The 14,052-nt window shown below is 46.9% G+C and overlaps 1 protein-coding gene across 1 annotated transcript; it reads left to right on the top strand.

Annotated features, from left to right (window-relative positions):
* Positions 1–6,685: 6,685 nt before the first annotated feature.
* Positions 6,686–13,539, top strand: ANKRD63 (ankyrin repeat domain 63). Its single transcript, XM_031952085.1, has one exon. The coding sequence runs from the start codon at positions 8,013–8,015 to the stop codon at positions 9,168–9,170; it is 1,158 nt and encodes a 385-aa protein (XP_031807945.1). The 5' UTR covers positions 6,686–8,012; the 3' UTR covers positions 9,171–13,539.
* Positions 13,540–14,052: the final 513 nt, after the last annotated feature.

The following is a 14,052-nucleotide window of genomic DNA, read 5'->3' as shown; positions in this document are numbered from 1 at the left end:
TTGTCTAGATTCTTCTATCCAGTGGCATTGTTCCTTGAACATAATACTGGCATCTCCTGACTCGGACTAGTGCCTTCCTGCTGTTGGTTACCTCCAATTTATCCTGGATATATCTTGTTTGTACATGGCTGTTTGTTTCTTGCCTCTCCCTCATAAGGGAGTTAGCAGTGTGCCTTTAGGAAACGGAATAAATAAGATTGTGAGCTCCTTGAAAGCAAGGACTGCCTTTTGCTTTTCTTTGTATTTCCAAGAAGCATACAGTAAACACTTACTATTACTTACTGGCATGCAGAAAGCACTTACTATTACTTAGTGGCACACAGTAAGTGCTTTACTGTCACTTAGTGGCACACAGTAAAAACTGTTACTTAGTGGCACATAGTAAGTGCTTTACTGTCAGTGGCACACAGTAAACACTGTTACTTAGTGGCACATAGTAAGTGCTTTACTGTCACTTAGTGGCACATAGTAAGTGTTTTACTGTTACTTAGTGGCACACAGAAAGAACATACTATCACTTAATGGCACACTTACTATTTATCGACTGCCTGCCTGACTGTCTGGGGATATGCATCTCTATAATCCAGGCTTGATGAAATCAGCGCTGCAGCTAATAGACAGCTTTGATGTGGTAGAAAGAGCTCTGGATCTGGAGTCAGAGGACCTGGGTTCAAATCTTAACTCTGTCATTTTTCTATGTAATCCTGGGCAAATGATTTAATAGGCTATTTCTAAGTTTCTTCAACTTGAAAGTGTCAGAGACAGAGGATAGGGTTTGGACTAGAGGTCCTTTAAGATTCCTTAAGGACAGATAGGTGTTGAAATAGATAGAGTGTTGGGCTTGGAGTCAAGAACTCATCTTCTTAGTTAAAATCTGGCCTTGGACACTTATTAGCTGTGTGACCCTAGACAGGGCATTTAGCCCCATCTGCCTCAGCTTCCTCATCTGTAAAAAGAGCTGGAGAAGGAAAAACTAACTACCCTAATATCTCTGCCAAGAAAATTCCAGATGGGATCACAAAGAGTCAGAAGAGATTGAAACAACTGGACAGCAAATCAAAGGTCCTTTCTGGATCTAAAACTATACAGGATTCAGTGGATTAATTACCTGCCATCCCTCTTCCTTTCTCGCCCCAGCAAGGAGAGAAGGTCCTGCCTCAAGTACTAAATTCATCCATGATCTACCTCAGAGCAACTACATCTCTCAGCTCTGTCCTCCAGCAGCAGGAGCATTCCTTTTCATGGCATTCTTTTTTCTTTTACCCTTCCTTCCAAATATCCAGCATCCTTTCTTGAAGTCAGCCTCTGTATATAGATAGAAACCTTAATTTTATTTCCTGGTGCTCAGGGGAGCAGGATGGTAGGAATTCCAACAGGGATTAAGCATGTGGGGCTGGGTCAGAGTAAGAGGCCAGGATGGCATTGAATCAGAGTATCTTCTAGTTTCTGACTCAAACTGTCTAAAGATGTTGGGGAAGGGGGGTTGGGTAGAGGAATTGGGGAAAGGCTGTCTTATTTTTTCCTCTCTGAGGTATCCTGGTTTCTTTAGCCCAGGCTATGACAATGATTAAAGTTGGATCTAGACAGCCACTTTTACAGCAGAAGTTGGATTAGCTTCTGTAAGGGAGGGCCTTCTTTCCACAGGGTTAAGCCATTAGGCAATTTCTTTGAGGGATGAAGGAAGCTATCTACTTTCTTATTTTCTAGTGGCCATTTTAGAATCATGCCACTTGTTTGCACCAGTCAGCATATTTAGTCTTCATCAGATTGCAGGGAAAGATAAGAGAAAGAGATGGGGAGGGTGTCTCCCAGGGGCATCAGAAGCAGGAGACTGGTGGTAGCAAGATAATGGAGTTCAAGACCCTTAAGTTTCATTTCTTGCTTATTGATTAGGAAAAGACAACCTGTTCCCTCCCCTGCTCCATGCCTCAGTTTCCCCTTTTGAAGCAAAAGAAAGCCCCTTACTCCCTTTCTGGGGTCCTATTGCTAATTAAGAAATCAAGGTGGTCCCTGATGACTCAGCCTCCCCCCCACCAGACTTGTTCTGCAGATCTCTTATCCATGTGCTACAAAGGCCCAGGTCTGACCCTCCCTAGCTAGTGCAGCATAACAGGTTGAGGGATCTGGATTGAAAGGGGGAGGCTGGGCATTCAGACAGGCTGCTCTCTTCTGAAAAGCCTTTCTCTTTCCCCCTGCCTGAGAAGCAGGGATAAGGGGAACCAAGAGGCTGAGGTGGGGTAGGGCTGGGAGGCTGGAGTGTGATGGAAGAAGGAGGGGGAAGGGGAGCTACTTCTCTTGAGGCTCTGTCTCCTTGTCAGCGTTCTTCTCCCTTAAGCGACAGCTTCTAATTCCGGCTGTTTGTGCTTCTCCTCTGCTTTGTGCTAAAGTCTCAGCTTTTTTCAGCTCTGCTATTTCTTTTGGTTCAGAATGTACCCACAGGGAAGTCAGAGCAGCCGGCTCCAAAGGCCTTGGCCTTTCTGGATGGTAGCACTGCCAGAGGGATGGGTAGCACTGGGCCCCTCTTAACAAAAGGGGCTTGATAATTTCTTCAGTCAGAACTTAGGGTAAGATCTTAGAATCTGCCACTTCTCCAAGGTTTTGCTTGCATACATGTCCAGGTAATGAGAACAGAAAGCCAAGCAGTCCCTTAAAGAGCAAGAAGGAGTACCAAAGGCTCACCAAACTTCAAAGGAAGTTTGGCTTTGGAGTCACAGGACCTAGGTTCAAATCCTATTTTTCCATTGACTATATTTGTGATGCCAGGAAAAATGACTTTCATTCTCTAGATCCTGATTTTCTCACCTGTAAAAAGCAGGGCTTGGTCTAGATGACTTCCAAGATGTTTTCCTCCTCTAACTCTAAATATATATGACAGAGTAGGTTAGAACTGCCAGAGACCCAATGTATCTTCTACTATATATATGGTGTAAACAATTCACTGGATCTCACTTTACCAATCTGTAAAATGAATAGGTTGGGTATATGATTTTCCTATTCTAAATCTATAGTCCATTAAACAGAGGAGGACCATGGAGTTCAGGGGAAATCCATTGGACTTTTTTCTTCCTTCTTTGCCATCCACACTGGAAATCAAATACATATTTCCTACAGTTCTAAACAAAGACACTCATTCTCTTCCTATTTTCATGACCTTGGAAAGGTTTTTATGTCTCAATGTCCTATTCTCAAAACTGAGGACAATGGACCTTAAACTTTAGTTTTATTTTGAGTGTAGATGAGAAGGGGATGGAGGGTTAGCTCATTTCTGATCAGAGCTCACTGCAGAGATTTCTCAGAGTCCCATACCTAAGATTTGCCAAAAAGCTAACCCCCTGTCCTCAGAAACACTGCTTACATTGCTGTGCTGGGAAATATATAGTGACTAAGGAAACTTCTGGCATATAGACACACCTTCTATCCTATCAGGCTAAGCCAGTCACATAACACAGGGCCCTGGGGTCTATTTCCAGGATATTATTCTGAGTAATGATGGTGGAGGTAAGAGGCTTGGAATATCATGAAACACTGTGATCTGAAGGTTACTGTATTACTAAATCATAGACTCCCAGAATTTGAAAAGGCCTCATGTAGGCCAGCCCATACTCTACTGTAAAGACTGGTACAATTGGAGAGGAAGTTGAGTTGGTACAATGAAAATGAAACTCTAGGTAAGGAGGGGAGGAATAGAGAAAAATGGATTCTCTGCAACTGTCCATAATTGCCCCAAAGCCTAAAGTGATTTTCCCATTTACTTCCTAAACAAAGTGCAAACATAGTGTACAAACATAAAATGCAAAGTCTGGCATAGGAAGATTTCAAAATCTGGCTTTAGTCTACCTTTTTAGAAGCATATCTCGCCATTCTTGTCTCTTTGACTCTTCTCATGCTTTCCCCTACGCTTGAAAAAGACCTTTCCCCTGCCATCTATCTCATATTGAACTCTCTTCTTTCCTTAGGATCAAAGATTTAGAACTCAAGAGAACCCCAGATGCCATCCAACTCAACCCCTTCAATTCATAGATGAGAAAACTGAGACACAGGGAGGGTAAATGACTTGTCTAAAATTACGGAGGTAGTCACGTTTAGAGGTCCAACACAGGTTCCAAGCTCACCATATTTGATAACCTTATTTTGAAGTAAATTTTTTGGGGTATTTTGGCCCTTTTCTTCACACTTTCATTTAAATTTTATGATGGTCATTTAACATAATTACATATATGGGGTTTGGGGTGGAGGACTATACCCTGTCTTTTTATTTTTATTTTTAGTTCCAATTTCTCTCCCTCCCTCTATCTTCCTCATCTTCTCATTGAGAAGGCAAGAAAGATGATATTCATTATATAAATATGAAGTCTCCTCACAAGCCATTATTTCCACATTAACCACAATATGTCATATATGACATCTCCCTATCTGAATGTAATTTCTTTCAGTGCAGGGATCATTTCTGACTTCATCTTTGTATCCTGGACATAGTATCCCGTTTGGAGTAAGTGCTTCAAAATGTTTATCAAATTGAATGAGATGAATTCAAATGCATATGGAAGTTTTACCTTCTGACAAAATAGAAGGGTTGGGGGGCATTTCTTTATGTTGTGGAATTTCCAAATGTTTGGTGAATGTAATACTGAAATTCTCTATGAAAAATAGGAAACTTAAAAACATAATATCCTTTGAGCTCCCATTTTATCACACATTTTCTTTAAGTCCAAACCATATTATGAGCAGGAATTTCATTCTTCCCTTACCTCTCTGGCAGGTCAGCCACAGTCTTAACTGGTTTTATGATTGTCATCCTAAGATGCCTCGGGCAAATAGATGGCTCAGTTGATAGAGTTCTGGGCCTGAAATTCAAATACAGCCTGTGACTAGCTGTGACTCTGGGCTATTTGCCTCTGTTGCCTCAATCTACTGAAGAAGAAAATGATAAACCATTCCAGTATCTTTGCCAAGAAAACCATGGACAGTTTGGTCCACAGGCTCATGAAGAACTGGACTCAACTGAACAGCAACAAGAAGATGCTTTGGGTTCATCACCCTTCCTCTGGCTACTCCATTTGTCTGGAAAGCTTTCATAGAGTCATATAGTATAAAAAGTGAAAGGGAATGAAGGCCATCTAGAACAACCTTTTTATTTTCAGATGAGGAAAAAGGCCAATGAGGCTGTGTCTTGTCCAATTTCTCAACACAAGCAGATGGTTTGAATTGCCATCTTCTGATTCCTGAGCCAATTTTTTCCTACTGTTTTCCATTTATCCAAATCCCTTTTATCCCTTAAGACCCTATGTAGTTTAGATTCCAATCTCTTTTAGACTTTCCCCACCACCTGTGCCAACCAGTATTTTTTCTTTCCCTTAGCCTTTATTAACACCTATCCTCTCATTTGATACTTGGATTATTAGTCCCCTTTGTCTCTCTATATGTCTTATCTCCTCATCTAAACCCTAAGTTCCCTGAGGACAGGTAAGAACCTGTCCTTTACCTCTCTATACCTCTATACTTATTTGTATCGTTATCCCCCTCATTATTGTTCAAATAGTTCAGTTATGTCCCATTCTTTGTGACCTCTTTTTGGGGTTACAAGATATTGGAGTTGACATTTTCTTTTCTAGCTCATTTTAAGGTGAGGAAACTGAGGCAAACAGGATTAAGTGACTTGCCTAGAGTCACACAGCTAGTAAGTGTAAGAGACTAGTGTGAGATCAGTATTTTCCTAACTCCGGACTCCCCACTTTGCCACCTAGTTGCCCACAGTTATCCCCCTAATAGATAATAATCTCTCAGGAGTCAGGGATCTTGTCCTTTGTTACTTTTGAATTCACAGTACCCCATTCTTCTGCAGGCTGCCAAGTCTTCCCAACTGGACTGAACCTTGTTTGAGAGTGGGATAACTGTGTTCTACATTTTCCCTTTTCCAGTTTTCCTGAGGGGAAGTGTATTCTGGGAGAAGGTTTGGGGTCAGAGAGTGAGGTTCTGAAAGGTTAGTGGTCTTTATAGAAGGAAGCAGTGCTTAATGTCTCTGTTGCATCCTCCCTTTCCTCCACCTCATTCCCATCTCCCTCCCTTCCCTGTTCCCTTCCGCAGCCTCTTTCCCAGACCAAGGCTGGGGTTTGGGAGAGGGAGGAGAAAGATTCAAGAAGATATTTGAGCTTGGAGAAGGACTGTTTCTCTGTTCAGTCGGGAGAATGGTGTGAGAGGGGGACGGAAACCGGTAGTTCTGAATGTATTTTCCTTGACTGAATCACCTGTGGATGCTGTTCTACTTCCTTACTCTCCAAGACCCTTTTTCTATATAATATGAAAAGCAGAGATTAAAATGCAGGACTCCAGAAGCTTGGGAGAAACCCAGAGCAGCTAATGTGCGCAAAGAAAGAGGAGGCATCTTCCTTGTATCCTCCTGCAGCCTGAAGAGAGTCTGTGCGGGGGAGGGCTGGGGGTGTTCAGGCTGAAGGTGTTGAAGGCTGTAGAATTCAGCCGTGTGTGTGTGTGTGTGTCTGTGTGTGTGTGTGTGTGTGTGTACATGCGCTCGCCCTTCAACGTGTGCCGAAGAAAACCGTATGTGTTCATGAGTGTTAGTTTTCGTGTACTGAGAAGCTTGTGATTATATGCGTGTGTGGGGATGTCAACGACTCTGGCGGAGCGCTCGGCAGGCGAACTGAACATTACACCTTTATTCTTTTTCTCAATTATACCTTTCCCCAGCCCCTCCCCGAACAGCCCCAAGTCTCTCAGCTCTTTTCAGTTCTAACTCTAATCTGTTACAAACGAACCCAATCCTAGAGAAATGACTCTTCCCCTTTGGTGACTCAGTTGCCGACAAACGGGTCACTCTCCTAGTCTTCCCAGTACCGGGGTGTTGGGTGGCGCTCTCCTGCTCTACTCGGTCTGGAGGATGGATCTCGCCGCTTGAGGTGTCTGAGTTGTACCCCTCCCCACCCCCAGGCCCTCGGAGGGGGCAGGCAAGGAGCGTGAGGGGGTGGGACTCAGGCGCCGTGGAGTGCAGGCAGAGGGGCTGAGACTCTGGAATCTGGGATTGGAGCTGCTCAGTGCCAGTGGCCCCCCCACGAGCAGCACCCGCCCCCCGCCCCCGGTTTCACAGCCGCCGTCTCAGCCCCGGCGGAGAGATAGGAGGAGTCGATCCTCAGCTCTGATCCCCCAGTGGGGCGCTGGGCGCCGCTCCCCTGTCCTGGAACCCTCCTCGAGTTCCAGAGGAGACTTTACTATGGAGAGTCCGACTCTATCCTTACTCCCGAGACTGTAAAACCCGGATTCCTGGCGGGGTGACTTCGACTGCTCTTGAGCCAATTAATCCCCTAAGTAACTGGCGCCCCAGTGCGGCTTCCCTCTCCACCCCCCTCCACCCCCCCACGAGTGGGAGGAAGAGCAGCGGCGGCGCCAGCAGCCTGAGGAGCAGCGCTCCCCACCAGCTTTGGAAGAGATCCCATTGCCTCCTCCGCTGTTTCAGCAGGGAAGCTAGGGAGGCTGAAACGGTAGACGCGATCACCTGAATAGCTGCGAGAGGGCCCCAGGTATGGGATTGGCAAACACCTGGGGACAGGAAAAGTAGCGGGGAACGCCAAATAGGGGAGGCCGGGACCTGTGGTTACCTTCTAGAGGACAGCCAGGTACTGGCTGTGAGAGCAGCGTGGAGCAGAAATATCCACGCGTGAAGTCCGGGAGCCAGAGAAGTAGAGAGCATAGACAAGGAGTCCGAGACCAGTGAGGAGTAAGGGATCCCTCTCACAAACAGAAAAGCAAGCAACGGGAACCCCAGAAAAAAATCTTCAGCTTTGTGGGAAACCCAGGACCTGCGACAGGAGTCCTTGGACATCTGATTGGCAAGTCCCAAACGCAGGAGCACCAGCTCTGGGCCAAGCCCACCCACGCGTGGAGCACCAGCAGCAGGCCCGAGGCCCAGCGGTACCTTGAACATTTCTAAGGAGACTCCGGAGTAGCTCCGGGGCGCGGAACCCACCTCCTCAAGCGCCAAGGCCAAGCAAGGGACCAAGGGTATGTTGAAACCAAAGGATCTGTGCCCTCGGGCGGGCACTCGTACTTTTTTGGAGGCGATGCAAGCTGGCAAGGTGCACCTGGCGCGTTTTGTCCTGGATGCCTTGGACCGTAGCATCATCGATTGTCGGGCGGAGCAGGGACGCACGCCGCTCATGGTGGCTGTAGGGTTGCCCGACCCCACGCTCAGATCCCGCTTCGTACGGTTGTTGCTGGAACAGGGCGCGGCCGTGAACCTGCGAGACGAGAGGGGCCGCACGGCGCTGAGCCTGGCCTGCGAGCGGGGTCACCTGGACGCGGTGCAGCTGCTGGTGCAGTACAGCGGCGACCCAGAGGCTGCCGATTCGGCGGGGAATAGCCCGGTGATGTGGGCCGCCGCGTGTGGCCACGGCGCCGTGCTCGAATTCCTGGTGCGCTCTTTCCGCCGCCTTGGTTTGCGCCTCGACCGCACTAACCGCGCGGGCCTCACAGCTTTGCAGCTCGCGGCCGCCAGAGGCCACGGGCCTTGTGTCCAAGCGCTCACGGGGCCGTGGGGTCGTGCTGCTGCTGCGGCGGCCGCCCGCGCCCGGGGCTCTACGTCGGACAGTCCCCCGGGCCGGCCCAGTGCTGCGCCCAGCCCCGAGCGTCGCCGGCCTAGCCCTCGCCGCCTTCCGCGGCCCCTTCTGGCCCGCTTCGCCCGGGCAGCTGGAGGCCATGGGGGTGAAACAGGCCCCGGGGGCAAAGGTTCGGGCCGACAGAGATCGTTCGGCAACGAGCGGCCCGAATTTGGCCGCAGCATGAGCTTGGCTCTAGGCTCAGTGACCGAGGAGGAGGCTGCGCGGGTCCGGGCGGCAGCTCAGCTCCCCCGTCCAAATTCCCCTCAGGCCTCGGGCACAGGGAGGTGGCGCTCGCAGGAGCTATTGGAAGGCAAGGCTCTGGCCCTAATCAAGGCTCCTGGTGGGCTTACTCCCCATCCCGAGGGCGGTCCTGGGAGAGGCCGTCTCGGTCTGCGCCGCCGTTCTACTGCGCCGGACATCCCCAGCCTAGTGGGGGAGGCGCAAGGGTCAGACGGTGGGCTGGAGCAGGAGCTTGACTCGCTGCCCCTCACTCTGCCTGGCCAGCAGACCCCTTGGCAGGGGGGCACCGAGGCAGACGCAGTGGTCTTGCAAGCCCAGCGGTGAAGAGGCCCCAGGGCGCTTCACCAAGATTCCCCAAATCCCAGTTCTCCTGTGCTGGATCCATAAAACAACCCAGTTCCTTTTCCCTGTTGATCCTCTCACCTCTGCAAGGGCCAGAGTTGCTCTCCTCCTTATAGGGCCATCCAAATTTCCTGTAACTCCCAGGTCTGCTTCTCTACCCCAGTCATCCACCAGAGAGGCCTTGGCCTCTAAGTCCCCCTGAGGGGCTTGCACTATAGTTTCCCTTCCTCCCACGCCCCGTTGTTCCCCCCACTCAACCCCATCCCTGCCCACCTTTACATTTTGTTTAGATTTTTCACCTCCATCCAGTGGGCCAGCTCTTTCCTTTCCTTTTCTTCCTTTTGCAGTCAGTAAAAGCAAGGAGAAGAAAAACTAGTACCCAACAGACTCAGGGCCCACGATCTACATTAACCTGAAGGTATAGTAACTTTGAGGGTCTTAGCCTGTTAGTGAGACCTAGAATCAATGACGGTTAAATTTGAAAAAAAAAATCTCAGAGCACATTTGTTCCAATCTGTTCCTTTCATAAATGAAAAACCAGGACCCAGAAGAAATTAAATGACTCTCCCAATTCATACAGGTAGTGAAAGAGTCAGAAATCAAACCTAAGGCTTTCTATTCCTTAATCCCATGTGTTTCCCTTTGCACCTGCTGGCTCCCTAACCTTTAGCGTTCATTTATGCAAACGGTTAGAAATGCCAGTACATTTTCTGTGCTGCAACCACAGCATCTTGAGAGATTGGGAGAATGCTTTCTCTGAGTGCTGGCAGCCATCTGACCCAGGTGTTTGTAAGCTTGATTCAGGTAGGTCTGTGATAGTCCTTTCTCTCGCTGCACCAATAGTGAGGTGCCCCAGTGCCAGGGCAAGGGGAGAACAAAAGGGAGGGGCATGTCCAGAGACCTGCAGGACGAAAGACTTCTACCTGAATTCTGTCACTTATTATGAATATTTGAGGGGGAGAACTCTATCTTTAATGACTATGAAAGAGTATTTTTCCCCCAAAAGTAGTTAGCCAGGAACGAAAAACACCTAGTTAGGAATTTTTGCTATTGTCCTCTAACATTCTTTATACCATAGGAACATAGATTTAGAAGTGGTAGGGACCTTAGAAGCCATCAACTCCAACCTTTTCATTTTACAGATGAAGAAAGAGACACAATGATTAAGTGGTTTGTTCACGAACAGATAATAAGTATCTGAAATGAATTCCGAATTTAGGTGTCTCCGACTTCAAGCCCAGTGCCCTGTTTGTAGGCTAGGTGTAGTCCTTCCCAAGGTTTGATTTCCCTGGGCGGGGGTGAGGGGACTGTCATAAACACCAGACTGCCCTGAATACCTGAATACCTTCCCAAACTTTTTTTGCTCTATTCCCCTCAAACATCCACAATCTAGTACTGAACAGCCCATCAGGAGGAAACAACTAAACCTTTTAGTTTTTATTGGGTCTGAATTGAGTTTTTGAGATAATGGAATCCAAAGATTTCTAATAGTTAACATGCCTTTTATACTCCCATTTCCCCAAATCTTCCACTTCAAATATCTCTACTTATTTCTAAGATACTTAAAGGGAAAATGCTTCCTTAGTGTTCTTCCGCCCCTGTGCCCCAAACTCCCCCTCTCTCACCACCTGCACAGAAGGTGTTCCTATCAGTTTGTGCTTTAGATATGGGGTTGCAAGGCTTTGATTAATTTTTCCCTTCACTTTCAACTAACTCCCATTTGGAGGCTTTGTATATCTAGCAGAAAGCAGCAGGCTTGATTTGAGGTTTAAGAACCTTGACAATGTCTCTCTAAATAGAAGCTCCGCGAGGGAGATAATTGACTGAAGTGTTTGTGATGTTAAACTAAGAAGCAGTGAAGCTGGGAGCCCACACTAACTGCAGGTCCCCGTTTAAATTACATCAAACTCCCGCAAGAGCTGGAAGGGAGCTGCTAAAAAGTCTGCAGCTTCTAGCTGGGCTGTAGATGGAGGGCAGAGCGATGACGGATGCTAGAAGTTGAACCCCACAGGAAACCTACTGGTTATGCCATTCTGACCCCCCACTTCATCACCACCCCCGTGGGACGTGGTCCAATTTCAGCCCCATTACCGACAGATTAGTGAGTCAGAAGTAACTGCCAAGAGGTGGTTAAAAGGTTCTTTCTCTTTTCTTCCCTCCTTATTCCTCCTCCCTCTCCTTCCTCCCTCACTCTTTGCCCTCTCTTTTTGTTAGCCTAGACTAGCGTGCCTGTTTATAGGCAGGCGCTAGGACCCTGTGGAGGCTCAAGGCCTTCCAGAGAGACTTTGCTGATGGAATTTTTGCTACCAGGCTGATGAAAAAGATTTGTGGGTGCGTGGGGGTGGATGGGGGTGGCAAGGTCTTTTTCTGAGTACAAATTGGGGAATACAACCTCCATCCTTGGGTTGGGATTTTTAGAAATCTGTGATACTGGTGGAATATGAGAATTTTTCACCCCACAGTTTCTGAGGTGGATAACTCTTATCAAGAAGTGCCATATGGAAAGAAAGGAGATCCTGATCTCTCATTCTGAACCAGCAGAGGAAAGGGAGTGAGGAGCTATCTTTTTTGTATTGGTCCATATGCTTTCCCGGAATCCCATTTCCCTTCCCCGCCCCCCCCCCCCAACCTGGCCCTTGAACTCCAGTGACCCTTGGAGGCAGAGAATGAAGTCTACTTTCCAGAAGGAAGGCTCTTCACACCTCAAATACTATTTGCTTTGATCCCCAAACCAGCCCAACCACAGGCTACTGTCTGTCTCCAAGATGGTGGTACCTAACCTTATTCCGTCCTACCTGGTCCTCAGGATCTGATCTTTGATTCCCCCTAGTGGCTGTCATGTTCCTTTCTCAGCTTGGCCTCGAGGTTTCAGTCTGGTTAAACATTTTAAAGGATTGGTCATAGAGGCAGAGCCAGAAGGGACTTTAAGAGTCATTTAGTCTAAAGTGACTTGCCTGAGCTTACATATGACTGGGTATATATGACTGGACAAAGATTTGAATTAAGCTCTTGATCCACTCCATGGACATTTTCCCCATCCCTCAAGCTTTGGATGTCTTAATGTCTATGAATACTTTTTTTTTTTTCTCTATTCTTGGGGAAGGGGTGTGTCATCCAGCTACTTGAAGACATTTTGTTGTGGTGAAACGAGGACTCAAAGAAGTCCCTCTAACTAATCTATCTGGAGGGGGGGGCACAGAATCTTTGACAAGATTTTGGGAATATTGTGTGTAACATTTCCTGCTTCCTGATTTTTCTCATTCTCCTACTGCAAAAATTGCCCTCCTCTATATCTTCTAAAATATTAGCTTCAATTTCCAGAGAATTTCATGTTGGAAAATATAGCTTCCCGCTCAACTCCCTCCTCAAAAATTGGGGTCTCCCCAGCTGCTCTCCCTTCTTTTCCCCCCAAATTTTGCCAGCTTCTTTTCAGACCCTTATTCTATCTCAGAATAGTTTCAGGGGGTGGATGAACCACACAGCTCAACTGCAAACTGCTTCCTTCTGCTACTTGCTTGCTAAACTGCTCCCTTTTTGACTGTTTAATTTTCATATTTAGTACAAGAATATAATTTTTTGTCTCATCTTTAAACCACAACTAAGCTCAGGCAAGTGCACTGTCCCAGAAGCTGACCCAATCTTTCCCAGCATAGCGGACATGTAGCTTTTGGGTCAAATGTCACCTTGGCCTTGGTTGCCTGCTAGTTCAGAGTTGCTGAGAGATTGCTTGATGAAAGTGATATTTCTCAAAAACCACAGCAGGTTTTTCCTGTGTATACATAACTCTGTAGGGCCGACTTGTGTGTCTTACTTGTGCAACATCTATGGCTGGCTTGCTTTTCCTACAGCTTTGTGCTAAGGCATAGCCTTGCTTGGAACTTGTCAAGGTCACCACAATTAGGTATCCAGAATCTCTCCTCTTGGCTGGCCAAGGTTTACAGAATGGAGGTAGATCATCTCCCTCACCCTCTCTCCTTTAGGGCATCATTCCCAAGCTACTTGGCCCAATGTAGGCAGGCAGCTTTCCCTAAAATGTTTTGCTTTCCAAACTACACTGTTTTCATTGTAAACTAAACCAAATCCCTGGTCCCAAAGTGGTTCTAGGTATTGATCTGTCTGTGGGGCTAAGTGACTCACCCATACTCTTTTGGAAAAAGAGGCTGTTTTGTAGAAAGATTATTCAGAATAATAGTTAATAAATCCAGTATTATTCACTTGAGGAGATCGGGCTGTTTCATTCTCTTTGGCTCAGCAGTTGCAAATGAATTTCCTTGTTACTTTTGGAGAGACAAAGCAGCTCTCTTAACACTCTTCTGGTGTTGATTCAGAATGAACTCACATCGAGGCAAACTCAGGCCTAAGGCTGGGGGTGGGATGGTGGGGATGGAGCTGACCAAAGGTGGAGGGAAAGGGAGGGTTTACTCAGACTCTTACCCTTGGGTATCTGTTTGGTGCCTGTGAAATGTCAGTGGGGAAAATCAATTTATGACAATTTTATTGCTAGAAGGGACCTTAAAAGTTAGTAATAATTGAGTCCGACTGATTGTACAGATGAGGAAATCTCTAGATATTTCCAAAAGGTGAAATATCAGGACAGGAAAAGAGTTCAATTCTTTGTTATATTCTGCATAACTGACCTGTCAGGTTTCTCTGAATCCACTGACTATTCTTTTGTTCTTGTCAATATCCCAGAGTGGAACACCTTCCAATCAGTGTTGAAGGCCATCTAAAACTCAAATTAGGAAAATCTGGATTTGAATCCTGCCTTAAGCATAGTATGACTTGGGCAAGTCAATCTTTCAGGATCTCAGTTTCCTGATTAATTAAGGGAACTGGATTGGATGGCCTGAAAGGTCTCTTCCAG

This window comes from Sarcophilus harrisii, chromosome 2, assembly GCF_902635505.1.
Source record: "Sarcophilus harrisii chromosome 2, mSarHar1.11, whole genome shotgun sequence".
Classification (NCBI taxonomy): Eukaryota; Metazoa; Chordata; class Mammalia; order Dasyuromorphia; family Dasyuridae; genus Sarcophilus; species Sarcophilus harrisii.
Note: the sequence above shows the minus strand (reverse complement) of the source record. Positions and strands in the feature narration are given on the sequence as shown.